The following is a 27,964-nucleotide window of genomic DNA, read 5'->3' on the forward strand; positions in this document are numbered from 1 at the left end:
TTCGCTGATGAGTGTCTCGTATTTTTATTGTTTGTGTCATTGGTTTTCATTTATTGCTGTATTGCTTGTAAAGCAAGAAAATCTTTTTTAAAAATGGAGTTTGTTATTGTTGTCGACAGGGTAATTGAAAGGAACCGAGGGGACTCCAAAAAAAAGAATGCTTGGTCAGACTTTTCCTCGCTCTCGCTCATTTCCCTCCTCCCCTCTCACGTCTCTCTTGAAACATTTGTCTTCTCCTTCTGACTCTTTCCTTTGTCGGTGCGTTAAGGAGCTGCTCAAATGTCATGAGCTGTCAGGCTTGCTAATCTTTCCTGTCTTTTCTTTAAAGAGAGTGAAGGGAGAGCAGAATTTATTTAAAACAAAAAACAGCCACAGTTGTCACCAGGAAAGAAAAACGATTCTTCTTCTTCTTCTTCTTCTTCTTTTTTTTTGTGGCTACATTTACTAGAGAACCAATAAGAGTGATCCAGTTTGCAGTTGCTCTGTTCTTACTTACAGTTCCTTTTACATTTCAGAGAATTAATGTCTCCACGGATTGTTTTTGTCTTTGTTCAGCGGAAATTTCTTCTAGTTCTTTGTAATAACCTTCGGGCCTACAGATAGGCTGTTCGGTTTTATCATAATGCGACTACTCCGTGTTTGCATAAAACATGACAAAGGCTGTCATTTTTATTTACTTTGGCTTTCATTTCTTTATTGAAAATGGCAGTGTAGTGTAGATAGGGACGGGACATGAAGGGAGAGAGAGAGAGAAGGGGGGTGGAGGGTGATGTGGAACTGATGACTGGCAGTTTTAATTGACTGTCTTCTTTGTGATGCTGTTCTGAAGACTCTCGACTATGCTTTTTGAGTACATTGTTCTTCTTCTTTTCTTGGCCAGATGAAAGTAGTGACTCAGTAATGGACCATTAGCACTGTGCTACATCAGTGTCTTACGCCGTCGTCATTACCGAACTACATTAGACATGGAAACCAGGCCTGAGAAAATCCATTTTGCAAGAGCCTGGTGTGGCTTGCTGAATTCCTTCTGAAAAGGCTATCTGTAGTTACAGTGCTGTGTGTGCTTCCTGCAGACATTCATTAGGTTTCCGTTCTCTCGGTAGAGGTGTGTAAGGCTGAGCCGGTGAGTTAGGCTGGCTCTCTTATCGGTGAACTCGGACCAGTTTGATGGAAATGCAGCTTTGCCCAGCGACGCTCACAGGGATTATGATGTTGGCAGCACAAGATAAAAGTTATGAGCCTTTAGTCAGAACTTTCACACCGCTCCATTTCTTTATTTCTGAAACGTGTTTTGCTTCCATTGAACGCTAAGACGACCCGTTAAGCATGTCTTTGTCCCAGTTGGGTTTTTTTGCCTGGGTTACCCAGATTATTATGCAGATCTAAAGTAACCTTCCTCGTTAAGCCTTAATGCCAGTAATTCATTACCTCTGGCACGGAGACTAATGACACTATTAATCAGCTATGAATAGAGCTCGGCAATAGCAGTGGGAGGCTGACACCTTCTTACTGTAACAATCCCAGGCACACATGTACAAGAGAGATTGTCAGAAGGACACCGAAAACTGCCCAGCATGTCAATTACCTACGGCGGACACGGTGTATGAAGATGGAAGCCGCTCGTAATGATTTTATTTCCTCGCCCTTGTCTGATCTGTGAGGTGGTCTTGATTCTGTTTGTGCTTCAAACTGAGATAACCTCGAAGTCCACACTGGGCAAGAGTACTGATGGACAAATTCGCTCGCTAAAAGAATTATGGCGTTGAGCAGAGTGCAAAGGCAGTGACCTGTTTCCTGTGTCATCTTAGGAGACAATCTTAGACCTATTAAAAGCCCGTTTTCCTCATTTTCTGCAGACATCAACAACCAGCCAACAACTAGTTAAGGTTAATAAAGTTGAGTTAAAAAAAAAAAAAAAGGAAAAGAAATAAAACAAGGTCCAGATATGCATTTCTTAAAGCTGAACTCATATTCTCTTGTGACTTATTCTTCTGTTTTAATCAAGAAGTTGTGGCTCAACAGGGTTCAAAGCAAAACTGACTAATGTGAAGCAAATGTTGCTATCCGACTTTGCTTTTGAAGTTCTTTCAAACAGTTATCATTTGAGGGAAAGGAGAAGGCCTTTAAAGGCATATTTCATTGCTATATAACCATATGTGTGTTGGAATAATAGTAATATTTCATATTTAATATGTGAGCTGGAGCACAGCGTGAGGTTATCAAGCAGGGCCCTTCTGGTTACTATGAAAGAGTAGCATATCTTTTGCCTTCCAAGCTTTTAATCCTTCTTTCCTGAAGATATGGCAAAATTAGTATGCACATTAAAATCTCTAAATTGTTAATTCCATTGTATTCATCTCAATAAATTAATTCTACAGACTCAAGGGACTCATAGATTATTGCCTGCAGGACTTTACTTTTATACAACCTGAATCTGGAAGCAGAATTACTAATTTCCTGTGGATGTTGTCTTTATCTCATCTTCCAGCTGAATTGTATCTTGTTCATAGAATATTCTGAGGTTAAAACTTTTTGAAATATGTCAACAATGAGTCGTTCCATTCACAGTATTTGCCGGGAGTTCCTACTTGCGCTGTGTTTCTGGGTTGTACTCTACTGCGTTCAGATTTTTGGAATTCAGGAAGTGCTTCCCTATTAAGAAACTGAGCCTTTGGTGATTCGGTGAACCTGGTTCGAGTTAGATGGCGGTAATTCTGATGCTTGTGCGTGTGCGAGACGCTTTATAAATGGGGATAATTATTCAGCATCTGGTCATTTACACTGCAGTCAGAAAGTATTAGGATGATAATGTGTTTTTCATTGTTGCTGGCACTACTCCAGCAAACAGGATTTGAAATGAAACCGTGGCGTTGAGGCTGAAGTGCTGACTTTCAGCTTTAAGCTTGTTTGAGGCTGTCATTACCTTTGCTTGGTGAAGATTGAGAGACGGCTGGGTTGTTTTTTGGGGGGTTTTCTTCACCACTTTTAGAACAAGAACCCTAATCGCAGGGAAAAGGCAGCCAGTGTTTTTCTAAATGGTGTAAAATAGTTTTGGCTGGCCACTGGAGTTCAAACAATACTGGATTTTTGTAGGGTAAGGCAAGGCCTCATCACTCAGCTGACCTAAATCCATCTTTTCAGATGAGAATGAATAAAAAAAAAAACATTCCTGAAATGTGCAAGAAGCGGCCCTCCACATATCCTACACAAGGTGTCGTGCTGATGTCTGTGACTTTAACGAGAGTTTGGATTTCATAGACAGATATCCAAATTTGGGCAACAGTACCTTTTTTTTCTCTCTTTTTTTTTTATTGAGTGTAGATGTAAACAAGCTAAAATTGAGCCTGACAATCTGTTTATTTCCCATCCAAAGTACTGGAGCATGCTACAAATTCAACAGCAGTTCTTTAGAGCATTACTCGGTATACACAGAGCCCATAAATACGGAGTTGAAGCTAATGTTTCTTGAGTGTTTATATACAGAAAGTGTATACAAACAGTGTCATTTTTCTTTGGGGGTGGGTCAGAATCTTCTATATCATATGTTGGCTTTTATATGATCACAGAAGTCGGTGAACTCTTTGATACGTAAACAAATTCTGAAAGCCAAATTAGCGGTTAGTCCACATGCTGTGACAGATAAATATGCCAGCAGCCGCTTTCCATTCCATCGCAATTTCTCCGGTAATAACACACCGTTTGAGCACAGCACTTGCCATGCGCCTTTCCTATATTTTCAGCCTTGCCCTCCAGTCCGTTTCCCCCCGACCTGCAAACAAATGGAAATGTCATACGGACTAACATTCTTTCCGTATGGTTTTGTTTCGCCTGCTTGCCAGGCAAATGGAAAGCAGATCTCACGAGGTCCGACCGCAGATTGTTCCTCCGAAAAGGAGGAGGAAAAAAGAAAAACACACACACGCACTCGAAATGAAATCACAAACATTTCTGTGGCTTGGCTGTGGAATGCGACGACAGAAGTGCTTCAGCAGCATCGTTAGTTATGAGAAGCTAAAGTGAGAGGGGGGGTTGGGTTAGTCCGAAGCTGTTTTACTGTAAAATAAAAGTCAGACGGCCACGAGACGACTTTGTCCCTGTCACGACAAAGTGTCTCTCCTTGCAGAAATGCAGTCCAATCATTCATTTTAATGCCAATGATTGGCAGGAAAGCCACTGATGGTGAACGTTAAGTGTGTGACACTATGTTCTGCTCCCACTGCCCTTGCATTAGACAGGTGTGTGTAGATCTGCATGTGTAGTCCCTCCCTCTTTGTCAGCTTTGTGAGTGTAGTAGAAGTGTTGTATTGTGGTTCCTTGTCACACCAAGAGTCTTTTTTTTTTTTTTGTTACGTTGTTGTTATTTTGTTTTTTCTTTTTTTTGTTTCCTCCCTTTCTTTCGTTCCACTTTCATTTCCATTTCAACTCCTCTCCTCAACCTGCTCCTTTTGGGCACCTCTGCACAATATTTCTCCCACCCGACCCCGACATGCTACGGCTGTCTCCCTCCCGGTCTCCCTTGCTCTCATCCCACCATCCCTCCCTCCCTACCCCCTCCCAACCCAAAGTCGTAGCCCTGCCCTCTTTCCCTCCCCCTTCACTGACTCCTAACACTACTGACCATGTAACACCAGGCTCCAGAGGTCTAGGCAGTCCAGCAGGGCCTACCTCCTCGGCCCCCCGAGACGTCGTGGCTTCGCTGGTGTCCACTCGCTTCATCAAGCTGACCTGGCGTCAACCAGCCGAGCCGCATGGGGACGAGTTGACCTACTCCATTTTCTACAGCCAGGAGGGCACGAGCAGGTAGAACGCACACTTTCCTGGAGGGGGTACTAATACACGCACACGACTGCTGGCATCAGCACATTGCTCAAGTACACACACTCAGACCACTGAAATATCTTATTCAAGAAGTTCAGTCACTTAAAGCAAAACCTCCTTCTTAAACAAATATAAACCCCAAAAGAACCCAAAAACAAATGTTCAAATACCATGCTCACTTTCCCCCCCAAATAGTTCTGTGGTAAATTTCTCCCAGCTTCACAGGCGGAGGATTTACTGACTGAGAATAAAATTTAAGAAGCTGAGAGGATTTTCCACAAGTCTTCTTTTTTATGTCTTCTCTGTAACATGACGGTAAGCAAAAGCAAACCTTTAATATACAGAATCTGCAAATACGTGGAGCGTACCGATAACTCAGCGAGGTTGTAAACTAGGTCTCCCGGTCCTGCTGCCAACTGGTGAGCTGGTTAGTTTATAGACCAGTGCCAGCATTAATTTAGCAATCATGCCAGTTTCTGCTCTAGTTTCTTTCTCTCCTCTGCTCTGTTTTTGTGTGTGGAGCAGTGATACAGACGTGCATATGGAGCAGAGTAAAGGAGTTGCATGAAGATAAAGTTAGTGCAATGAATACCTCCGAATGTTAATCCATCAAGATGTTTTATTTTAAAGCTGCTCCCGTTACTGCAGATTTTATATTTTCCATTCCCACTTAAAAAAAAATAAAAAACTAAACAAAAGAATGATGTGGCAGTGTGGAAAGGCCACTGGGACTCCTTCCACATAGAGAGCATGTGATGAAGAGGGACGTGCAGATGCAGAGGGAGAGTAGCTGTGGGTAAGTGGCATCTCAGCCACTCTAAGGTACAAAAAGGATTATTTTGATGGAAAACGCATTTAAATTGAAAGTTTTCAGAATGGAGGGTTTGGGTTTTTTTGGGAAGTTAATGGATGCCAACTAATGGATTAAAAAAATAATGAGGCTTACTAATAATGACACTTATTTTTAAGACTAGGAAGTCCTGTATTAATCAACTTCATTATCAAAGCCAATGTTACAAAGTGCCTCCAAGAAATACAGGAAAAGAAAATTTAAAGTCTCAGCCAAAAGATAATATACATATAAAATCTAATTGAGCCTTTTACACATTAAAAGAAAGACACTGATGTGACCTCCCTGTGTTGGATCAGGTGGATCGCAAGATCCTGAATGCCAAAATTACAACTAAAGAAATTACTAAATCTATTGTGTATTATAAAATGGTAAAGATGGTAAGAGTCCAGGCCCAGATGGGTTAGGGAATGAATTTTACAAACAGCTCAAGATCAAACTTGCTCCATATCTATTTAAACTGTACAACCATGCATACAATGTGGGCACCTTACCACCAACATTGAATAAAGCAGTTATTACTGTACTCCCAAAAAACGGTAGTCTTGGAGGAAGTGGGATCAAATAGACCTATCTCTTTATTAAATTCGGATCAAAAAAATCCTGGCTAAAATACTAGCGAGTAGACTCGGTATGGTAATAGATAAACTGGTACATTCAGATCAAACAGGCTTTATACCAGATAGGAGCTCCTTTAACAATCTAAGACGTCTATTTAATATAATTTACTCCTCTAAGGCGCAACAGGACCTACTTATACTTAGCTTAGATGCCGAAAAGGCATTTGATCATGTTGAGTGGCCCCATCTCTTTGCTGTCTTAGAGAAATTTCAATTAGGACAAGATTTTATTTCCTGGATAAAATTACTGTATAAGAATCCCACAGCCAGAATCCTTACAAACCAAACATTATCCACTCAGTTTAAGCTCAGCAGAGGGACACGACAGGGATGTGTTCTTAGTCCATTACTGTTCACTCTTGCTCTGGAACCCCTGGCACGGACAATTCGCACTCACGCTGATATACATGGTTATGACACAGCATATACCTCTAATACTATATTGCTCTATGCTGATGACATTTTACTATACATAACAAAACCCCAAACTTCCATCCCAGCAACTCTCTCTGTTATTGACTAATTTTGGCACCTTTGGCGGTTAAGGGATCAACTGGGGAAAAAGTAAGTATTGCCCATCAAATTTGAAAGCAGTGAGTGGCTTGCATCTCTACCATTTAAAATAACTTATGTGAAAATTACATATCTGGGCATCTCAATAACAAGAAAATATACAGGAATATATAAAATATACAAGAAAAAAAAACCATTCAGTTTTGGAGGACACTCCCTATCTCATTGATAGGAAGAGTGAACTCAATAAGGATTTCTTCAAAAAGTTGGATGCCATTATTATGCACATGTGTTTGGCACCAAGATATTAGGTGCTCTAAATGCCACTTCACTTTGTTTCTTGCAAACCAGCATTAAACAAAACCTTCTGGGTAATTTAAGGTCAGAATGATTAACTGTTCTGTTACCTGTCTGCGTGCGACCCACCCCCACCCCCCCCTATCAGGGAGCGAGTCGTGAATACCAGTCGTCCAGGGGAGATGCAGGTCACCATCCAGAACCTCATGCCAGACACCAAATATCGCTTCAGGGTTGTGGCCCACAATAGCAACGGCCAGGGCGAGAGCTCTGCAGCGCTCAAAGTGGCCACCCAAGCTGAAGGTAACACTCTTGCTCACTTACTCCACACACACACACACACACGTTTATATATGCTTGGTAAACAGGACACATAAACACAAAGCCACACTCTAGCCAGTTTGTCGGAAGCGTGCTCACACTGATGCAAACAGGATGCACTCAAAGGAAGCACACAAGAGGCAAATAAACATTCGCACAAACAAATATTCACTCATATGCAGTATACACTCAATTCAAACAGAGACATCCCATATTCCCCGCACACATGGGCACACACAGAGAAGGCTGTTTAGTGCTGTTCGTTAAGGCAGACCACCCAAGAGCAGACCAGAGAAGCGCTGCATTTTCTTCTTTTAAGCCGCTTCTTGTTTACTTTTGTTTACATTTACTTGAATCTTCCGTGTGTTTGGCTCAAAACATGCCTACTTGAGTGAGGAATGCTGGAAATTAGTATTCCAGATTCCAACACTCTCCTCTTCCAGTCTACTGAGAAACTTATTAGGATGTTTTGAATAGAGGACACATAAGCCCGACTGTAGGAAGGAGTAGCAAAGTGGTTCCCTTCCTCTCCTCTCTCTCTTTGTGTTTGAGTGTGTAAACCTCTCTGTGGCTGCTGCTCCAAAATCACTTGAAAGTGCTGTGAAGGGGATTTCCCAGCACACTGTCAGACTGTGGACAACCCTCTCCTCTCGACCAAGCTACAGCTCAGTCACTGTCACTTTGTAGGTCAGCTGCTGTTTCTCTACTTGTGTCCTTGGTTGGAGGGCGGACGAATCAACACACAAAAGCACACACGCTACATCTTAATGCCCGGCAGCAGGAGCACAGCCACCCAGGGGGATAGCAGTGAGGGCGGGCTGTAGCTGTGCCGTATGTCTCTGTCGCGTGTGCGCGCCTTTAATGTAAGAACATGCTACGAACTGGAGCTTAAACTGTTGACCTGCATCCGAGTGCCAAGCATGTGCAAACCACACTCCCTCTGTATCACTTCTCTTTAGAGACGGGCTTTACACACCTGCACACACACACACACAGTCTCTCACCCTTCTAACATCTGTGCACGCTAACAAATGGGAGCTTCTTTCTTCTGGCAGGAACACCTGCAGCTAATGTCTACAAGATGTATCCAGAGCAGACATATAGCATGTCTGACAGCTGGCACTTGAACCTCAGAGTCACTGCTTGATTTTAAATCCGATGGGCCACAGTACAGACACAACAAGTAACATGTACATATACGTAGACACAGTGTAGTCACAGATTATTAGAACGGTGATACACATTTTGTTACGATAGCTGCGTCTTTGAGCACGCTGCATATTACATGAAATATTTAGTTTGAGGTTCCTGTCTGCTTTCATTTACGTTTGCACCAGATAACCAGTGCAGTTCTGTTTCTCCATAGCCTCCTGCACCAGAGTCATGTAGCAGATCAGCTCCCGCTGCAAAAATAACTCAGCGCTAATTGTAAAAGTGGACTACATCCCATATTCATCTAGTATACCAGCATATTATGAAGCCAGGATAAGACACATATAAATATACATTCTGTTTCTGCTGCCTTAATTTACTAATCAAGTGCAATACAATAAACAGGCTACCACATTCAAAGGTAGCAGGATCTCAGCGGTGATGGGATATTAGATGCATACTGATGTTTTTGTTGAAACTTCCGCTTTTGTTCTGGGAATAGGAAGAAAATCAGCACGCTGGCAGCCCAGTCCAGAGGGGGACAATTTGGCGTCAGTGTTAGCGCTGGGAAATGTGACTGTGAGGTAGCCAAGAATATGTCTTAGGTGGTAAGAACTAGGAATTGGTAAATTAGTTTCTTTCTCCCAGATGAGACACAATAAAAATGAAGAACGGTTCAAGATAAGAGAACAAAATGGTCACACTTGCTGCTTTTCTAATTTCTGTCCACCTGTGATATTTCGTCACCAGTCCAAGTACCCGGCCCGGCTCCTAACCTGCAGGGGGTGTCCAACACGCCGACCTCCGTTTCTCTCAGCTGGGACAAACCCCTCACTGGCAATGGAGAGATCCTCTCGTACAAGTTGTACTACACTGACAAGAGCGTCGGCAAAGAGCAGGTAGGGCGTGAACCACACTCCAGGGACAAACTCACGCTGCTCGAGCGCCTAGCGAAGACTTTTTTGAATTCAAAGGTTTGCAGGTAGCAAAGACATAAACAGGTGTCCAAAACCTTTTGCCTTAAATTGCAGCTCATCTCTTAAAATGAAGCTACAAAGTGCTTCACAATAGATTTTAAAAACCAATGAATTAAAAACACATTAATCGGAGAAATAAGTCGAAAATTAAAGTAAAATTGAAGATTTGCATGATTGTTTTTTTTATTATTGAATTCTAAACAAGATTGTCCTGAAACATATGTCACACCGCTTGCTTTGCTACGTCGTCTTTGTGTTTTTAAATTGCTTAAATCACCTGAAATAAGTGCAGACTTTAAACAGATGCAGCGTGTGCTCACTGCTCACAGTTTACCCTGTGAGCGAGGCATAGTGTGTGAAGCTGATGCCTGATTTCGCAGGGCCCATTAGATAAAATGCGTACAACTGATTGGTTTCTCATACAAATTGTGATGAGGTAAGAATCCCTAATCATTTGCCAAGACCCTTTGTGCTGATTTTTGGCGGCGTTCTTAATGATTCATCGTCTCACAGAAACAGCAGGGCATTGTGCTAAAAGAAAGCAGATATGATTCACTTGGTGCTTCTCTGCAGGACTAACTCTGTCACAAGAGTGGAATCGAGCTGCTTAGATATTGAGTCAACCCCAGCAGTAGCAGTGTGCAAGCCAGTGAGGCATTAAAAAGCCTTTAATATGATAATGGATGAAACGTCAGCCGGTGCACTGAGTAATGATGCCTCAGCTCCTTGGAGGAGAGAGCCAGAGATGAGGTGAAAAACGGGGAGAGATGAAGTGGTAGTAAAGGAGAGGTGAAGGAAGCGGACTGAGAGAGAGAGACACAGTGCTGAACCGATATTAAATATTGAAAGGGCAGAGGGAAGACGGGGACAACATATGATGCAAATTCAAGGGTGACGTGGCCAGAGGTAATCAGCTGACCCAAGTTCAGAGGTCAAGGAATGGCCCGCTCTGGAAGCAAGATTAGAGTTTCCTCCAAGTGCCTTTTTTTTCTCCAAATGTCACAACCAAAGAGCTGCATGCAAATAGGCTTGAAGTAATTGGACATGTGTCAGCGTGCCCAATTTGTAAAGCAAAGCAAGTCAAAATCACAGAAGGCACAAATTGCGTCTCTGCGGAAGACGACATTTTCACACCGAATTACAAACACAAATGTTAGCGTGATGAAACGATGAAGGCTGGCGTCACATTGTGAAGCTACTGGAACGGTCCTAAATGTCTGCGTTTATCAGACTGCTGTTAGCTGTGAAATACTATAAAAATGCTGCACTGTAGTGCTATCAGTGTTTTTGTCTTTTTCTGCAGGTAATCATAAATGTTTCCTTTTCGTACAAGCTTCACGTATTCGGTTTTTGTTTTTCCCGTTGTTCGTAAACATCGAGATGTCGGTGAGCAGCCGTGAAAGTAGAGGCGTGTTTGCTTTTTAAGCAAGGGAAGTCGGACGATTCTCAATTCACTGACAAGTTCCTCTCCTTCCCTCCTTTTCTCATTCAGGATATTGACGTAGACGGCCAGTCGTACAGCATGGCGGGGCTGAAGAAGAACACAGAGTACAGTTTCCGTGTGGTGGCCAACAACAGGCACGGTCCTGGCGTCTCCACTGAGGACGTTGTCGTTCGCACCCTGTCTGACGGTTAGTGGACTGATGAAGTGTAAATGTACCAACACTAATTTGACTTTTATTGTAACACCACTGAAATGGTAACTGGAAATGTTCCTATATAGTGCTTTTCTGCTCTTCTTGAGCACTCAAAGCTTTTTGCTTAACATGTCTCACTTAACAGTTTTGGGGGGTTTTTAAGTACTTTTCTGCCTTAAATTCACACACATTCACACTCAAACTCTTTGGGAACAACTCAAGGTTCAGTACATTGCCCGAGGATATTTGGCACGCAGACTGGAGCAGCCAGTAATCAAACATCACTGCTCTACCTCCTGAGCTACAGCCACCACAAAAGCATTTGAAAAGTTGGGGTATAAAGAGTATTGAAACTATAAAATACATCTGGTGAGGTAAATGTGTCATCACACACCGTTTCCTTGCTGTATTAAAGGAGCTAATGTGGATTTAGCAAAGGAGGACAAAGGAGGGTTGATGTGAAACAGGATTCTAACAATAAGGTGACTTGAAGGCAGAAAAGGAAGCGGCTGAAAGAAGGAAGACAACCCCGGCTTCCACATCATGTCCAATCAGCAGTCCAAAACTTAGGTTCTCAGTTAATGGGGCTCTGTTTACAACGTTGTTCTGTCCAGTTAATTAATAACTTGATTGTTTGAGCTCTGCCAAAATGTAGATTTCTATGTTTTCTTTAGTTTTACACTAACAAATTGTTGGTGTTTTCATTTTTCCACAGTACCAAGTGCCCCGCCTCAAAACCTGACCATCGAGGTCCATAACTCAAAGGTGAGGTTTATTTGTCTCGACTGAAGGGAGCGTCGACGGACCTTTTTAACTTGTTTAGGTTTCTCTGTTGCCTTGTTGAGGACTTAAGCTACAGGTACACCTAAACTGCCTGCAGACTGTTTGTTGTACAGCAATTGCGTTTATGTGTTTGCTTGAGCAAATCCGCCTTCACCCGCCCGCTCGTTCGCTTACTCGCGCACACAAACAGTTGAACAGATACATAGCCCGCAGGCCAGTGCACCGTTGTTGCTGTGTTATTAGTTGCGTCAGATCCTTGTAGCCCCAGCTGGTTAAGAGGGCGTGTGAACCCTCATCGATCTTCTCGTCGGCAGGAGACTCGCCTGTCAGAAGGTTTTATCCTCAGTATCACTCCATCCGTACAGAAACTGGCACGGGAGCCTACAGCTCAAATCTGATAGGATACAGGAAGATGCGAGCTAACTAAAACTGATACTCAGGTAGAATTTATAGGTCGAATGAAGTTAGACATCTAGTTGAAACCCAACATAACACAACTCATAATGAATGTAAGTTGGAAAAGTTAACTTTTCAACCAATATCGGTTCATTAAGTGCAAACGGTTAGAAGTGTGATGACTTACCAGTTTCCAATTCACCCTCTGTAATAGAGATCTCACTTTCTCACTCACCTTTTGTTTTTTTTTGTTAGCAGGCTTATAGGCAACGTGATAAAAAGATTTACTTGTTTAAAAGTGAGATCTCATTTTATCTGGATTCAATTTTCTCTTTGGAGCAGAGATAACTGGATCAATTTCTTTTTTTTCCCCCACAGCTCAGCCAACAAGTCCTGGCATCCTCTCAGTCTTTTTAAGTTTCATTGTTAAATCCTGTTTATTTCAGCCGAGACATGCCGTAGTTCTCGCGTGACGCGCTTTATTTGATAAGGCTGCTGAGGTGGCTGCTGGCTGCACAACACGCCTCTGATTAAAACAGGAAACGGGCCTCAGCTGCCCATCATCTCAGCCATTTGATCTTCAAACAGAGAGCTGTAGGCCTGTTTATTGTACTTTCCCACCCGAGTGAGGGATTAATTTTTACAAAAGATGTTTCTCACTCATGACATGTGAGACAGCAATTGCAAAAAGAAAAAAAGAAGAGATAGGGAAAACCTCGGGGTGTGTGCACTGACTACAAAAACGGCAACCAGCACTTTTGGCCCTTTGCGGGTCGATGCTTAGCACAAGTGAGGGAAAACACTGACAGACAATCCTATCACACACTCCCAGCCTGAGTTAGAGCTAGCCACCCATGCTGAGGGATCCTCTGCTGAGATTTGTAGAGAGAAAATGCTCTCATGCTAATTTTAAGAGTAAAATGAAGCGGGCTCAGTCTGTGGAAGGGACATGAATAGTTTTCTGAGAGGATAGTGTGTGTGAGGCCAGCTGTCCCTCCTCACTTTGGCCCGGACCAAGCGGTTTAAAGCTGTGAAACAAACATCTGACAGATTTCTTCTTTTTTTTCCCCTTTAAGTGTCATTCAGTAATTCATCTCATTTTCTCTTTTTGTTGTCGTTGTCTTTCACTTTGAGCGTAAACAAGCCATTAAAAGAATAATTACAGTACAATTATTTAGATACAAACCATTTATGCAATTAGTTCGGTACACCCAACCAAAGTGGAAAAGAGCTAATTAACATTCATTTCATGTGTGGTCTCCTCTTTGGGTCCTGTCAAGCAGAAAGGTGCATCTTTCACCTACAAGGCAACCTGATCATCGTGTTTTCTGATCTTACTTCTCTGGGTTTTTTGTTGTTGTTGTATTTTTTTGCTTTTGGCATCAGCCTCTTCACCTTCCCCTGTGAGTTTACAAAAGTCAATTAAACTGTTTTTTGTGATTAGCGCCAGGAAGGTAGAAACGCAACAGACATGACGAGCCGGGGCCGATAGTGTAATAAGAAAAATGGAAATAATTGAACACACTTCACACAAATTTAATTTGTGCAATTCCCTCGACTGTGCGTGTACTCGGGCTTTTGTGCATCAGTGCGACAGTGGGGAAGCGTTAATTAACTCTTCTCCCACGCTGAGCCACCCCCCACCTATCTCTTTAAACACACATGGGCACACAAAAACTCAGCAGCGCACATCCCAAAAGAGTGCAGCGTGGGCCCGCCAGCAGAGCGTCTTGCCTTCATCTCTCTGCCTCGGTGTCTCTGCAGGCTTAACCTGACCACACACCTCGCTTATCATCGCAACTTTTATTATTCATAGTCATCTCTTCCTAATGCATCTGTTTGCGCTGCATCTCTCGCGCTCACGGGGGTGTTTGCTCGATGTGGGTCTCCCTCTTGTTTGGACCGCGGTGACACTGTTAACACAAAGGTCCACGCCAAGGTGCGTGGGAAGGTGCGATGCCGCCTGCTAAACTGTGAGGTCACCTTTACAGCTACAGGCCCCAAAAGTACTTGCTAAACATGACATTCTGTTTCATTTACACCTTTCCCCGTCTCAGAGCATCATGCTTCGGTGGCAGCCTCCGCCCCTGAGCGGCCAGAACGGGAAGATCACCGGCTACAAGATACGATACTGGAAAGGATCCCGCAGGAGCGAATCTGAAACCACTGAAGGCACCCAGCTTTACAAGCTCATGGATGGTAATGAATAAAAAAATTGTGACTAATGACTTTTTGAATAAATCCGTCCTCTTCCCTCAGACCAGTGGAAGTGCTTATGAATGTATTGCATTTATTACCATGTGTACAGGAAGAGTTTAGCTATAAAATTTACCTCCAGTTACATTCAGTGGGTGTTCAGGTGTGGGAAGAGAGCCACCATAGTTCACATCTGCTAGTAAAATGTTTCTTGTATGTGCTTGGCCTTTTAACCCAGTTTGAAAACAAAGTCTCCAAACCACCCTGGATACGCAGGTTCAGAACCGGGTTTGAAAGACGGATCAGAGCTATACACGCCCTGCAGCTACGAAAAGTCATCCCATCACCAGATAAAAAAGTGCAAAGACAAGTTGGAGAGGAGACATGAACAGTTTTCTTAACAGGCAGTGCTGTGAGCAAAAGACTTTGCTGTACAGTTATGGACACATGCATCACTGTGCACGTCTGCAGGGTGTTTTTAGAGCTGTACACAAAAACAATGACATCACTGTGATGGTTTTATGCCCTCGTCTAAAAGCCCAAAAGTGATACAGATGCATAGATTTACATATCGAATCAGATTTTAAAATGATGGATCCACAAAGAATTCCCCTTTTTGACGTTTTCACTGAGCCCTAAGCTCAAACTTTTATGCTATCAGACTCCATGTCATCTCTATATTTTAGTATCTTTATCTGATGCGTCTTGGAAAGTGTGAGCTGTGTCTGATGGGGTGCAGGATTTTCTTTAAAAAAATTTTTTTATAAATCTCTTATCTTGAGCCTGAAGATGCGTATCGGATGATTTATGGGATTAGTCAGACTAACTGCGGGCCTGTTTATTTACTCAACATCCACACATCAGTTTCTAAACCCATTGCAATTGAGTTACATGTCCTATTGTACCCTAACATTACCCACCGCTATCAGCAAAATATGCACAATATCGCAAGAGAGGCACGGCAGCGGTGATTAATATTAGATGTCGTCTCAGCAACTTTCAAGTGGCCCGGCTTCACGCTGTGTGCTGCATCAAAGAGAATATACACTTAAAAGTTGATTTTTGTAGAACATTCTGTGGGGGGGGGAACACAGGGGTGTTTGTTGGTTCAGAAGCGTTTAGAAGAAGATGTTGTAGCCTCGGAGGCACGGATGGTTAGGCAGTCTTCAGAAGCTACCCCCAAGGGCGGCCCAGAATAGTGGGTACAGAGCGAAGAGAGTACAGGATTAGCATGTAGCGTGCAAATGGGACAATACGGCGATGATGAAAAATTTTGCAGCAAATTAATACAGCAACACATCATTTGTCAGCAGGCGTTCCCCTCTTCTCTGAATACCAAAGCTGGCACCCAGCGGTGTTGCAGCTCACTCTAAGGGAGATATAGCTTTAAAATATGAATTAATCCAGACTACCATTTTTTTTAAACTTCTGCTCTTAGTGTCTCTCCTTTTGTGCTACTTTTTATCAGACACTCTCTTTTTAACTTGTTTTAAAGGCTAGTGTTGTGTTTTTCTTTAAATCCCATTGAATCGTACTCATCAGATGTGAAAATAAAATGTAATCAACTTTAATATAGATTAGGCGAGTTATGGATTTTCTCCTTAAGCCGTGGAGAGACGTATCAGGTATCTGCTTTAAAATATTTGTGTTATTGAAAGCCCAACTGACCCAGCCAATCAGAGCGCACCAGTAGTAAAACCAGGACTGAGAGAGGTTTTAATGGAGGAGTTGACTTGGCGGATCATTTTGGCCAAAGCTCTATTTAAATACTCCAGTTTTGAATCTCAGGCTGATGTGTTGGTGTTGCCCGTCCAGGTCTCGAGCATGGAACGGAGTACTCCTTCCGAGTGTCAGCCATGACGGTAAATGGCACGGGACCGGCCACCGAGTGGATGACGGCAGAGACGTTTGAGAGCGACTTGGATGGTAACGTCAGCTGTTTTACTAAACCGGAAGCTGTCACTTGGTTTTGAGCAATTATTTATTTTAGCATTTATTTTTCCTCCTCATCTGAAGTTTTTCCTGCTTCTCCCCCATCAGAGTCCCGTGTTCCGGACCAGCCTAGCTCGCTGCACGTCCGGCCGCTGGTCAACAGCATCGTGGTGAGCTGGACGCCGCCGGAGAACCAGGACATTATGGTGCGCGGTTACGCGATTGGCTACGGCATCGGCAGTCCACACGCGCAGACCATCAAAGTGGACTACAAGCAGCGCTACTTCACTATCGAGAACCTCGGTAAGAACGGTCGCTCCCTTTTTGTTCTTCACATGTGTTTCTTTCAGCTTTTTGTATCGATGTGTGCACATTCTTGTCCCCAAAATAGTTACACATAAGGATCAAATACTAATGATCCACGTGTCAAATCATTATCAGACAAAATGTTAATGTGATCTATTTGATGTGATACTTTATACGCTAAGTTTAATTAATGGTTTGTGTATTATAAGCAAACACACAGGCAGACGCACAAGCACTGAATTAATTCATCTGTACCCCACAGTGAGTGTTTAGAGAATTAATAAGATCCTCTCCACCACACGCCTGAGCTGCTAATTATACAGATTGGCCTAATGGGCACACAATAATTAAAGGTCATGATATTTGAATAAAATATTTGGTGGTTTTAGCACTCGCTGTCATCTAACCAGTTTTACCTCATTAAAATGTTCTGCTTCTTCTTTTGCATGAGGGCCATTTCTCCGCATGTGATCAATGCAGCCTTTGGGAAGCTCACACAAACTGTATTTGACTCTAAAACCTACATGATGAAATTAAAGTTAATTCCTTTTAAACCTCAGGAAGCTCTGCTCTGATAGAACCACCGTTCAAGAAACATTTGATTTTTTTTTTGTTCTTCTAAGTATATAATGCGCATCACACTCTATCATCACACTCTACTGCCACAGCTGATCACTGTCTAAATGCTGTAGTAAGGGGGCCTAGAAGATGGATAGAAAAAAGAGACACAGGGAGGAATTTTTCAACCATTTCTTCATATTTTTCTTCCAATGAGGCTTTCTGAAGGCCTTTCACAGTTTTTATTTGGACATCAATTTATTTTCAGTCATTTCTAGTCCAATCCCTTGAACCTGACCATTTTCAGAGTTTCGTCTCTTTAGCCACTTAACACTGACTTATGAATCATTCAAGCATACAAAAGACACCTAACTAAAGGAATGGATCAGCGTTGTGTCTACACATAGCAGATGACTTGGTGAAGAACAAATTTTACATTGTATCTTTAGGCACTTTGCTACTTAGCAGCCTGTCACAAAAACACAGAATTTGTTCCTATTTCTTTAGTAGAATCTGTGAAAAATGCCAAAGATAACAGTTTGACATACTTAAAATGGTATTGTTGACCCAACAATGTGAATCCCAAAGGGCTATTAGCTGAATATTAGCTGGTGTGAAGTGTGTCCCTAAAACAGAAAACATTTGAAAAAAACTGGACTAGTTGGGTCAAAAGAAGCGGCAGACGCAGTCTAAGGAGCTTGAAAAGAAAAGTGTCTTCAAGACTTTTCACCTCGATGAGAGGCGAAAAGTCCAGACGCTTTTCTTAGACTTCAGCAGATGAACTGCATCTGAATCATGTTTTAAGAGATCAAATCCGCCAAAGACCCACCAAACATACACCTGGCCTTTCAGCTGATCCATCTGATAGAAGAAGAAACATGTAAAGAGATGAGGGTTGGCTCAAGACTTTTACACAGTACTGTATATGTGCATAATTGAGGTCTCTATTATAATGGCTGTAATAGGACTGATTGTATTGAAATACTCGCTCTGCTAATATTGCAATCTCAAGCTGAGCGTCTCAAGAGTTTTGGTTGATGAGGTGGCTGCATCAATTTATTCCCCCCATCCTTCTCTTTCTCTCACAGACCCCAGCTCCCACTACGTGATCACACTAAAAGCCTTCAATAACGTGGGTGAAGGCATTCCCGTGTACGAGAGCGCCGTCACCAGAGCACAGTCAGGTAGGAACCAGACACATCCACATGTCGAATGGCTTTTCTTATTTGAAGCGATAGTGGATTTCTTACACCTTGAAGTGCTCAGAGGCAACATTTGAAGTGGTCACATTTAGTCTCTTCATCTTGTTGTTCTTCAGATCACATGTAATGTGAGCAGTGCTCCTTGCACCGTGTGGCTGTAAAAAAAAAATAATTCTGAGTTACAGTTATTCGCTCTCTCTAATCCGCCGTCATTATCAGAAAAAATGTGTCTCGACTTCAAATTACCAGACAGATAATGGGTCATCGGGGAGTCTCACTGCTCTAATTAACTCTCTTCATCATGGCCCCCAGAATACTTGAGTCTCTTTTTAATCAAGTGAGCAAACCCCTTAATTTTTTTATCCCAGACTATCAGTCCTGATGTGAGAGTGATTATGGATATTTTAACCAGGTTGAACGGCAGAAGCTTTACTTGAGGTTTTTTTTTTTTAAGTAAAGAAGGAAAAAAACCTTCATCAGGCAAAAGAAGAATATTTTATGCAGCGACAAGTTTGTATGAAGTCTTTCATAACAGACTTCAAAAGAGCCTCATCACAAATGTTCATTATGCAATGTTAGCGTAATGGGATTTTGGCAGACATCAGCACTGACCTGAAATATCCAGCATCAGTCGAACTCTGAGACGCAGTTTTCTCTGTGCTGCAGACTAAAAACAGCCGCAGAATATGGACAGTCCTGTTAGGCTGCCAGCCACACAATTAAAAGTAGGACTTAAGTCCCAATCCTGGGTGCTTGACAAATGATCTTAAAGCGTGAGGCACTGCCAGTTAGACTGCATGTTCGTGGAGTTCACACAGATTATGTGACAGTGTCAGAAGACAGCCAGCCCATGCACCCTGGGGTGTCCCAGAATGTGGGCTGCACCCGCCTCTTTTTCCCATCCAGCCTCCCACCTCTCCGCTCAGCCTTGATCACTCTCAGTTTGTCTCTGCTGCAGCACTATTGCACCAACCAATTGAGGAGGGGTTGGATGCTGGATGACATGAATCACGTCAACATGCGTCGAGGGGGGGTGGCAGCCGGAGTGCGCGCACACACTCGCACGCTGTCATACTGTACCCTTCTCTCTATGACGCTTCCTCACATCCTCTCACATACACACTCACATACAGAGCTGTGCACATGCAGACCCCCTGTGGTGGCTTTGGCAACCCTTCGTCAGATCCAAACGTTTCCTCTCAAAGCAGAACCAAAGCCCACCACCATCGTCTGCTGCTGAATCCTCAGGGGCGCGTTCCCTTCCTGCCAGTTTGTTCAAGTCGGGATTAAAAAGACAAGCTGACCTACATAGTACTTTTACTTTTGAAAAAAACTGAGGAAAACTTGGTGAACTTTGGTTGAGAAAGTGCTAGGCTGAATACTTTATAATACGACGCTTAACTGAAAAGCAGGAAATGAAATATTTCACCTCTATTTCAAAAAGGTGTTTTTTTCCACAAGGGCAAGTCAGCCTTTTCTCCTTCACAATATTGAACGCTGTATTCTTCCAGCCTGGGTAAAGAAATGTAGCTTGCATGCCACTCCAAAACCTCAGTGCCTCTCCACAGCCGCATGAATGCTTGGCGCTTCATCACGCACACACAAACTCTGTGACTCAGTCTTGGGCGTATAATGAGGGCAGCTATGTACAGAGGCATCAAATGGAGCGAGGCAGAGAGTAGAGGGCCAACAAGTAGGCTGAGGAGGAGTGTCATCACGGGTGACGGACCAGAGCTTTTTCTCCAGTCACAGCTAAACCAAGGACAGAGCTGTGAGCAGTGAATTCACCGGCCACGAGGTCATCTTAAAGTGTTTATCATTCAGCATGATGGCCAGCAGCTGCCTGTTGGACCCTTAGTTTGAACCCCACTCAACATTTAAAAAGATATTAATATTACACTATGGAAGCTTTTACTTAATTACCTCTGGTTGAGTACTGCTGAGAATTGTGCAAACTGGAGAGACAGTAGTATTATGATATTGTTAGTATTCAAGTATTTGTGTTTTTTTACTGAATTATCTATGCATTTCTCCAAAATGCACCACACATACACTCACCGGACACTCATTTGGTACATCACACTTGTAATGGTTAGACCCTCTTTCCCTTCAAAACTGCTCTAATTCTGTTGACACGCATTTGGAAAGGTGCCGGAACGACCATAGTCCTGTATGCTGTTAAGATGACTTCATCACACAGCCAATCTACTGTTCCCCCACCTTTATGACAAATTCTGACCCATCCGTCTGAATGTCGCATCAGCCGCCGAGGCTCATAAACCTCATAACGTTTTTTCCAGTGTCCTACTGTCCAAATTTGGTGAGGCTGTGAGAACCATGGCCTCAGTTTCCTGTTCTTAGTGGGAGAAGTGTGTGGTCCTCACCGCTGTAGCCCATCTGCTTCAATACGTTGTGTGTTCAGAGATGCTCTTCTACACACCCTGGTTGTAATCAGTGCTAGGAGTACTGTTACTGCTGCCTTTCTATCAGCTCTGGGCAATCGGCTCACTCTCCTCTGATCTCTGTAAACTCAGCAGTTTCTGAAATATTCAGGATGAGCATCACGTTTTTTTTTTGTTTTGTTTTTTTTGTTTTTTTTTGGGGTGGGGGCTCTTTATCTTGTTTACATGCCTAAAAGCATTGAGTTGCTGTCATGTGATTGCCTGTTTAGATATTTGCATTAGCAGTTGAGCAGGTGTACCTATTGAAGTGGCTGGTGAGTGTATATCCTAGTATAAAATTACCCATATTAAGTAAAGGCACTAAGCACAAAGCTGACTGTCTGAATCTAACACTTTTAAAGATGTTTGGTCGCATATATTTTCAGTTGTATATTTTTAAAAGAGTATACAAGTCATTGTCTAGCATTGATTCTAAGAGGGACTGCAACTGGAAGTAGGGAGCAACCAACCTCGCCCTCTCGCAGCAAGCTTTCCACCTTTGAGCCGCACAACAAAAGCAGCAATATGACACAAGCCCTCAACCGCAGGACCATTTGTTAGTGTCTCTCCCCTCTTCTGTGCCTCCAGGCTTCTTCCTTAAATCCTCAGTTTTCCTTCTTCAGTTTTCAAGAACATAATGCGCCTTCTCGGCAGCTCTCTGGGAAGATATTCCTGGGCACTCAGTGTCCCGTCTGTTCATCCACTTTGCTTTAAAATGTTGTAAAAGCTCCATGATGTAAACATCTGTAAATGCGTTTTGACTCTTTCTTTGAAATGACTGGGTTGACATTAATATGTAACTTTTGGCAGCGGGATTACGGGTGTCTTCTTTCACTCCGGTTTTCCATTTACTGTAATCTTTTCTTAATGAATAGAGTATCTCTTCCTCTCTTTCCGTAGTGCTACAGTTGATAGAGCAGCACATACTGTACTGTAGCTTCTGTAGATTGGTCTTATTGTAGAGGTCAGTGTCTGTTTTTCTAATAGAATCTTCTCTCTCCTTCTTTTCACCCTTCCCAATCCCATCCCTGTTGCACTTAACCATCCACCTCCCCCTCCTCCCTCACCATCGTCCTGCATTTTTAACGCATTAACCTTATTTCTTCCTCTGCGTCCCTCCCCACGTCCTGTTTTGGCTCCACTGTCTGATCCACCACGCTTCACATTCCGTTTTAATTTGCTCATTTTAATTTTTTGTGCGCATGCATGTTGGGTTTTATGGCCTGATGTCCTGACCCTGTAGACCCCGATGTTGACCTGTACGACCTCTTACATGCTCCATACACCCCAGTACCAGACCCTCTCCCCATGATGCCGCCGGTGGGCGTTCAGGCGTCGGTGCTGAGCCACGACACCATCAAGGTGACCTGGGCCGACAACTCGCTGCCCAAGAGCCAAAAGGTTACAGATAACCGCTACTACACAGTGCGATGGAAGACCAACATCCCTGCCAACACTAAAGTGAAGGTAAGAGATTCTTCTTTCGCATGATTGCATTCAGTTTATCAGATTTACAATTCGACATCAGTTCTTTAACCAAAGCAGGTTTAGTTAGACTTTTATTGTTTTTGGGTTTTTTTAATCTTTGGAGCTCATTCAACTGTTTCTGGTTCAGTTCAACGCTTTCAAATAAGCAACACATTTAGCACGGAGAACAAGTCAAATCAGATCGCTGTGTCCAAACATTAGTGATGCAGCAATATAGTACGATTTCAGTTTATTTCTGTGCATCCCTTCATATTCGTATTGATGCGCTGAAAATAAAAAGTGATGTCATATGAGGGCATATATAATTAAGTATTCCCACAGCAGCTCCCAAGCTCGGGGGCAGCATGGTATTTGTACAAGTGTGATGATCTGTTTTCATTCAACCTTTGAAGGGCTATAAAGAGGAACTGATCCTCTGCTCTGCACTTTTATGATCATCAGAACTCAGAACTTGCTCTTACATGATTGGTCGTCCTGTTCGTTAGGCTCGTTACTCTTACATGAAGTTAGCTTTTTTTAAAACAGCTGGATTCTGAGTAGAAGTCTTTGTGTTATCAATGGCTGGAGTAAACAGTCCTTTAGCAGCTACTTTGTCAAGCAGAAGAGCAGCTGGTGCGTTTGTTTACAGTGCAGCCTCACACACTCATGTTCCTTTCATAAAGAAGCCTGTCAGCAACTGGTTTTCCCCCCATCTTTCCACAAGCAGCTACAGTCTGATTCCTTTCTGCGCTGGATGAAAATACAAAAAGTTGGTCAGTTACGTCCATAGGAAGTCAGACGTGTGCAGCTCCATCGCTCCTTTCAGTTTTAAAAAAGCTGATTCATTGAGATATTAGTTTGAGTTAGCAATAGCTTAACTTAGAATGACTCAGAAGAGCGATCAGCAAAGGGCGAGGGTGAAAGCAAACACTGGATCATATGATGCTGCATTTCCTGTAAAATTTAAATCAAGCAGGTGGTTAAGGCAGATCCCGAAACTAACAGACATTGGCACAGAATTGGATTAATCAATTAATCGCTTGAACAGCACCCTTTGAGTTGAAGCAGTTCAAGGACTGGCAGGATTGCAAACGTAAGTGGCCAAACAAATAGTCATGAACATGAGAAATGAAAATGAGGGAGTAACAATGTCAAGAGATGTATACAAAGATAGTGAGTGATTGTACTTGAACAGCTCAGCTAAACTAAACTTCATTTGAGGAATTTAAACAAGCAGATTTTCCTGTGTTAAAAAAAAAATTTGTTTTGGTTTGTTACAAAATCCTAACAATAGTTCTTCATCAGTGAAGAACACCACATGAGAATCGTACATTTATTTACTGGGATTAGTGTCCAACAGATGCAAATCAAGAGGCACTCTCTCTGAAGAGTTAAAATATTTGTAGTGACTGTGAGCCGAGCCTTGAACAGGCTGTTTGAGATTCCGATTCCAATTCCTGAGCTGCAGCTCAATTATGATGATTACTTATCTCCAAATAATAGAGCACAGCGGGTGTGTGTGTGTGTGTGTGGTCCTTGTATCATGCATGTGTGCAAACCTGTGACCGAGCAGAGCTCAGATAAAGGCCGGCGTTTCCCGATAAATTATTCAACAAGGACGAGGCGAACTGAGAACTAGAAAAAGAGAGCGTAGATCTGACGGTGCATTCTCCATACCGCCACCTTGAAAGGTGTATGCACAAACGTACGGAGACTCAGTATCCAGGTCTTGCACCGGATGCTGGCACCCAGTGTTTTTTGTTTGAGGCTTCCATTGAACTGCAAAGGTTTGTTGTCACTCAAAGTGAAATGGAGGGAGAATTTGAGCGATGCCTTGTTACACAGCAGATTCATTAACACAATGTAAATCCACAACAGTACAGATATATGGAGTACTGCTCAGCTTGCTGCCATGAATGGATGCTTAAAACGTTTTGTGTCACTGAGGCTCATCACCAATCTAATATATTATGATGTCTATTAGAGAGGCTCTGAAACTTTACAGTACATCGTGTATGTAAACATAGCTGTACTCAAGAGGTATACCAGCAGTAAAGCCTTCACCTTAATGCCTCCCTTAGTGCAAGTCCACAGACACGCTTGTACATTATTGAAGGGATGACTGCTCTCTAACAGGCTGCATGGTTCTAAAGAACAGGGTGTTTTCATTTCCTATCCTACTGCCCTCTGTTTCACAGCCCCCAATGGAGAGCTGCACTTCTGCCATAGCACGCAACATTATAGACAGGACACTGGAGAACCTGACTCTGTGCTGCTACGACTACTTTTTTTCTCATGCTGGTTCATCCCAGTGGAGCTCGAGATAAATGTTGCGTAACTTCAGATTCTAAATAGTTCACTAGCGCTTAATAACGTATACAGATGTTTTGTAAATGATGCACTTTCTTTGTGGCACTGTGCACTCAGTCCATTGCAAAAGTCTTGCAATAAAACCCCACTTCATGAAGGTTTTAATGTTCAGGATATTAGTTGGTGGTTAAAAATGTAATTTATTTTTAAATTGACAGGTTTTGTTTTTTTTTGCTTTTGTTGTTTACCTGCCATATTTACTCTCAATGATGTAAATAGGCCCTGTTTTGGCTGTAACTGTGAGGTTGAATTAATACCTCTTCGGAACAGCTGCAACAAAAACCCAAGCATTATAAACACGGAAATTATTGCGGGACTGTTTCATCAGACCTTACTCATTTTAGCAAGGCGTACCTAATAAAGTGAAAACTGAGTATTTCGTATAAACATGATTGAAACCATCAAAAGATGGAAAGGATGTGGTTCCAAACACTGGATAGTGCACATAATGCCTCGTGAATGTGAATGCTTCACACTGGTAATTTATTTTAGAACTAAAACAGGTCTTACTGATCTGTGGAGCTGGTTTTATACTTGAAGGAGCATTTAAATGATTCTGAAACGCCGCCTTGCTTCAGCTTCTCAGTCGTGAATGTTTTTGTTCTCTCTGAGATTGAAACTTGACGTGTTTAGTGTTTGGATTGTTAGTCTGGAAAAGCAAGACATCTGCAGGTGTTATTCAGTTAGTAAAAATCACACAGCTCTATTCTTTTCTCTGCCGGAAAACAGTTTCCAGGGTTGTTCGGCGGCTCTGCCGTCTCACAAACTGATTTCTTGTTTGCCGCTTTTGCTCGTTTTTCCCCAGATGGTCAACACCACCAACCTGAGCTACACGGTGCCAGATCTGAAGCCCAACACGCTGTACGAATTCTCCGTCATGGTGACCAAAGGCCGCCGTGTCAGCACATGGAGCATGACAGCCCAGGGCACCACCTTTGAGACCAGTAGGAGCACTGCAGACACGCAGACACAAACAACCGCGCATAAACACACACAGCACATACATGAGTACAAAGACACGAACACGACACCTACGGTGTAACGAGCCCCCCTGGCTGGCTCAGGAGTGACATTGTACTTCTTGCCGACCAAGGAAGGAGGAGGGGCAATCCTTGAAGATTATCAAGCAAGCTGTGACTCCACAGTGTAGTCCAGTAAAAACCAAAGACTGCCATTAACCCAAACAGTGAAAAGTAACTAAAATAGAAATTAAGGAAAACTGCAGCAAAGTTGGGGATTAATTGCAGGTGATAATTTAAGGAGAGTAGGTAGGGACTAACCATTCTTCCAAAATGTAATAATATTAATAGAAATACAGTTTATATTAAACTCTGGACCAGGTGTCTCAGCCTGAAGAGCAGTAAAAAATTCATGGATACAGTCAGTCTCCCTTAGACTACTTTTGGCTGGTCTTTCATTCAGGAGGGGTAGCCTGTTTGAAAAGCCATAAACTCCCTTTGTGTGTGTGGGTTTGTTTGTTTTTTTTAAAAAAGCTGGCTGCATAACTAACAGGTAATCAACCAACAAGCAAACTCTCAGTACCTGTACGACTTTAGCTCTGTGGGTGAGCAGGCAACCATATGGCCAGAAGCCAGTGGCCCAGGTTCGAATCCAACCTGGGGCCCTTTGCAGCGTCTCCTACCCCCTCTCTCTGCTTTCCTGTCTGTCTCCACTATCGCTATCAAATAAAGGCAAAATGCCAAAAAAAAGATAATATTTAAAAAAATAATAACCTGCTTTGAGATTACTAAAAGAAAAACAATTTCTTTTAATCTCTTGCATAAATATTTTTGAGTTTTCTAAAGGAAAGGTGAACAGCGTTTTTATTTCAGCCCACCCGGGGTTTGTCTCACAGCTGAGGAAATGGATGCTATTGTGTGCGTGTGCATCATCAACACACCCACACACACACACAAGTATAGTATATAAAAACTGTAGCTTTTTAGTCCAGGGGGAATACTATCAGCATAAAACTTTCCACATTTTATTTATATCCTGAAATGAAAGTTAGTAGTAGGAACATGTGCATGTGTGTTATTTAACCTTCTCATCAGCTCGAACAATGTCTCGTCTCCATCCCTGTCACAGCTCCCAGCTCCGCCCCGAAGGATGTGACTGTGGTGAGCAAAGAGAACAAACCACGCACCATAATTGTCAACTGGCAGCCTCCCTCTGAGGCCAATGGAAAAATCACTGGTGAGCCCCAAAGCCTCTCTTGTCCTTCACACAGATTTCTCACTACTTATTATTTTGACCATTTTGTAGCATCTCTGCACTGCAATGGACTCACATTTAGGTGAAGAATTGATGTGCAGATTGTGAATATGTCTGGGAGCTGTCTGATCACCCAGCTGCAGACTGATATTTTTTCTGTAAAAGTAGATATCTTTCAGAAAAGTATGTAAATGCATCACTCTTGCTCTCCTGTTGGGGCTCTTAAGAATAAAAACAATATCCGTGATCTTACTTTAAAACTACATTTTAAACAATTGCTCGTTGTTCTTGGCGTCTTCTTTTGTAGGCTATATCATCTACTACAGTACAGATGTAAACGCCGTGGTCCACGACTGGGTTATCGAACCAGTGGTGGGCAATCGTCTGACTCACCAGATCCAGGAGCTAACGCTGGACACCACCTACTACTTCAAGATTCAGGCCCGAAACTCAAAAGGCATGGGCCCCATGTCTGAGCCCGTGCAGTTCCGCACTCCAAAAAGTAAGTTTATGTGACGCACGTTTTTCACATGGCAGCATTTACAGACTGTTAAACAAAGTCAAAGGTCCATCGGTTAAATAGACGTTTAAGCTCTCTAACAAAAAGAAATGAGGACTGTGAGATGTTTAGTCATCACGTAGCTTTATGCATGTGTAAATAGGCAGCTCTTGGCTAACATATACACAGTACACAGCTTCCATAGCTGCCGTTATGTCAGGGCTTTGGGTTAGTCGTGGTGTTACTCTGCCCTCAGCTGTCTAAAAATCAACAAATGGGCCTTCAAGATTTTTGTTTTCTCAGACACAGTGACCGTCCTCGGATTGCACCGGCGTATTTATGTGATGTGATTTAAATTACAGATGGATTTTTTCCATAGAACATTCAACACATCATATAAGCTTAAATACATTTT

General features: G+C 42.7%; 1 protein-coding gene across 10 annotated transcripts in view; it reads left to right on the forward strand.

Moving 5' to 3' along the window:
• neo1a (neogenin 1a) overlaps nucleotides 1-27,964 on the forward strand; it is a 155,287-nt gene that overhangs the window by 117,073 nt on the left and 10,250 nt on the right. For 7 of the 10 annotated variants that reach the window (XM_085274958.1, XM_085275030.1, XM_085274967.1 and 4 more), the window contains exons 8-20: nucleotides 4,566-4,800; nucleotides 7,247-7,401; nucleotides 9,322-9,470; nucleotides 11,041-11,179; nucleotides 11,901-11,950; nucleotides 14,422-14,563; nucleotides 16,376-16,486; nucleotides 16,601-16,795; nucleotides 18,445-18,540; nucleotides 22,243-22,466; nucleotides 25,642-25,780; nucleotides 26,925-27,032; nucleotides 27,358-27,552. In XM_085274958.1, the coding sequence (XP_085131084.1) occupies nucleotides 4,566-4,800; nucleotides 7,247-7,401; nucleotides 9,322-9,470; nucleotides 11,041-11,179; nucleotides 11,901-11,950; nucleotides 14,422-14,563; nucleotides 16,376-16,486; nucleotides 16,601-16,795; nucleotides 18,445-18,540; nucleotides 22,243-22,466; nucleotides 25,642-25,780; nucleotides 26,925-27,032; nucleotides 27,358-27,552 (1,938 nt within the window). The remainder of the gene's footprint in view (nucleotides 1-4,565; nucleotides 4,801-7,246; nucleotides 7,402-9,321; nucleotides 9,471-11,040; nucleotides 11,180-11,900; nucleotides 11,951-14,421; nucleotides 14,564-16,375; nucleotides 16,487-16,600; nucleotides 16,796-18,444; nucleotides 18,541-22,242; nucleotides 22,467-25,641; nucleotides 25,781-26,924; nucleotides 27,033-27,357; nucleotides 27,553-27,964) is intronic. The other 3 variants (XM_085274995.1, XM_085275003.1, XM_085275020.1) reach the window with 3 other exon arrangements.

Source organism: Mchenga conophoros, linkage group LG1 (genome assembly GCF_057382185.1).
Source record: "Mchenga conophoros isolate Kocher_MC1m ecotype Shallow Benthic linkage group LG1, M_conophoros_male_GT1.1, whole genome shotgun sequence".
In the NCBI taxonomy this organism is placed as follows: Eukaryota; Metazoa; Chordata; class Actinopteri; order Cichliformes; family Cichlidae; genus Mchenga; species Mchenga conophoros.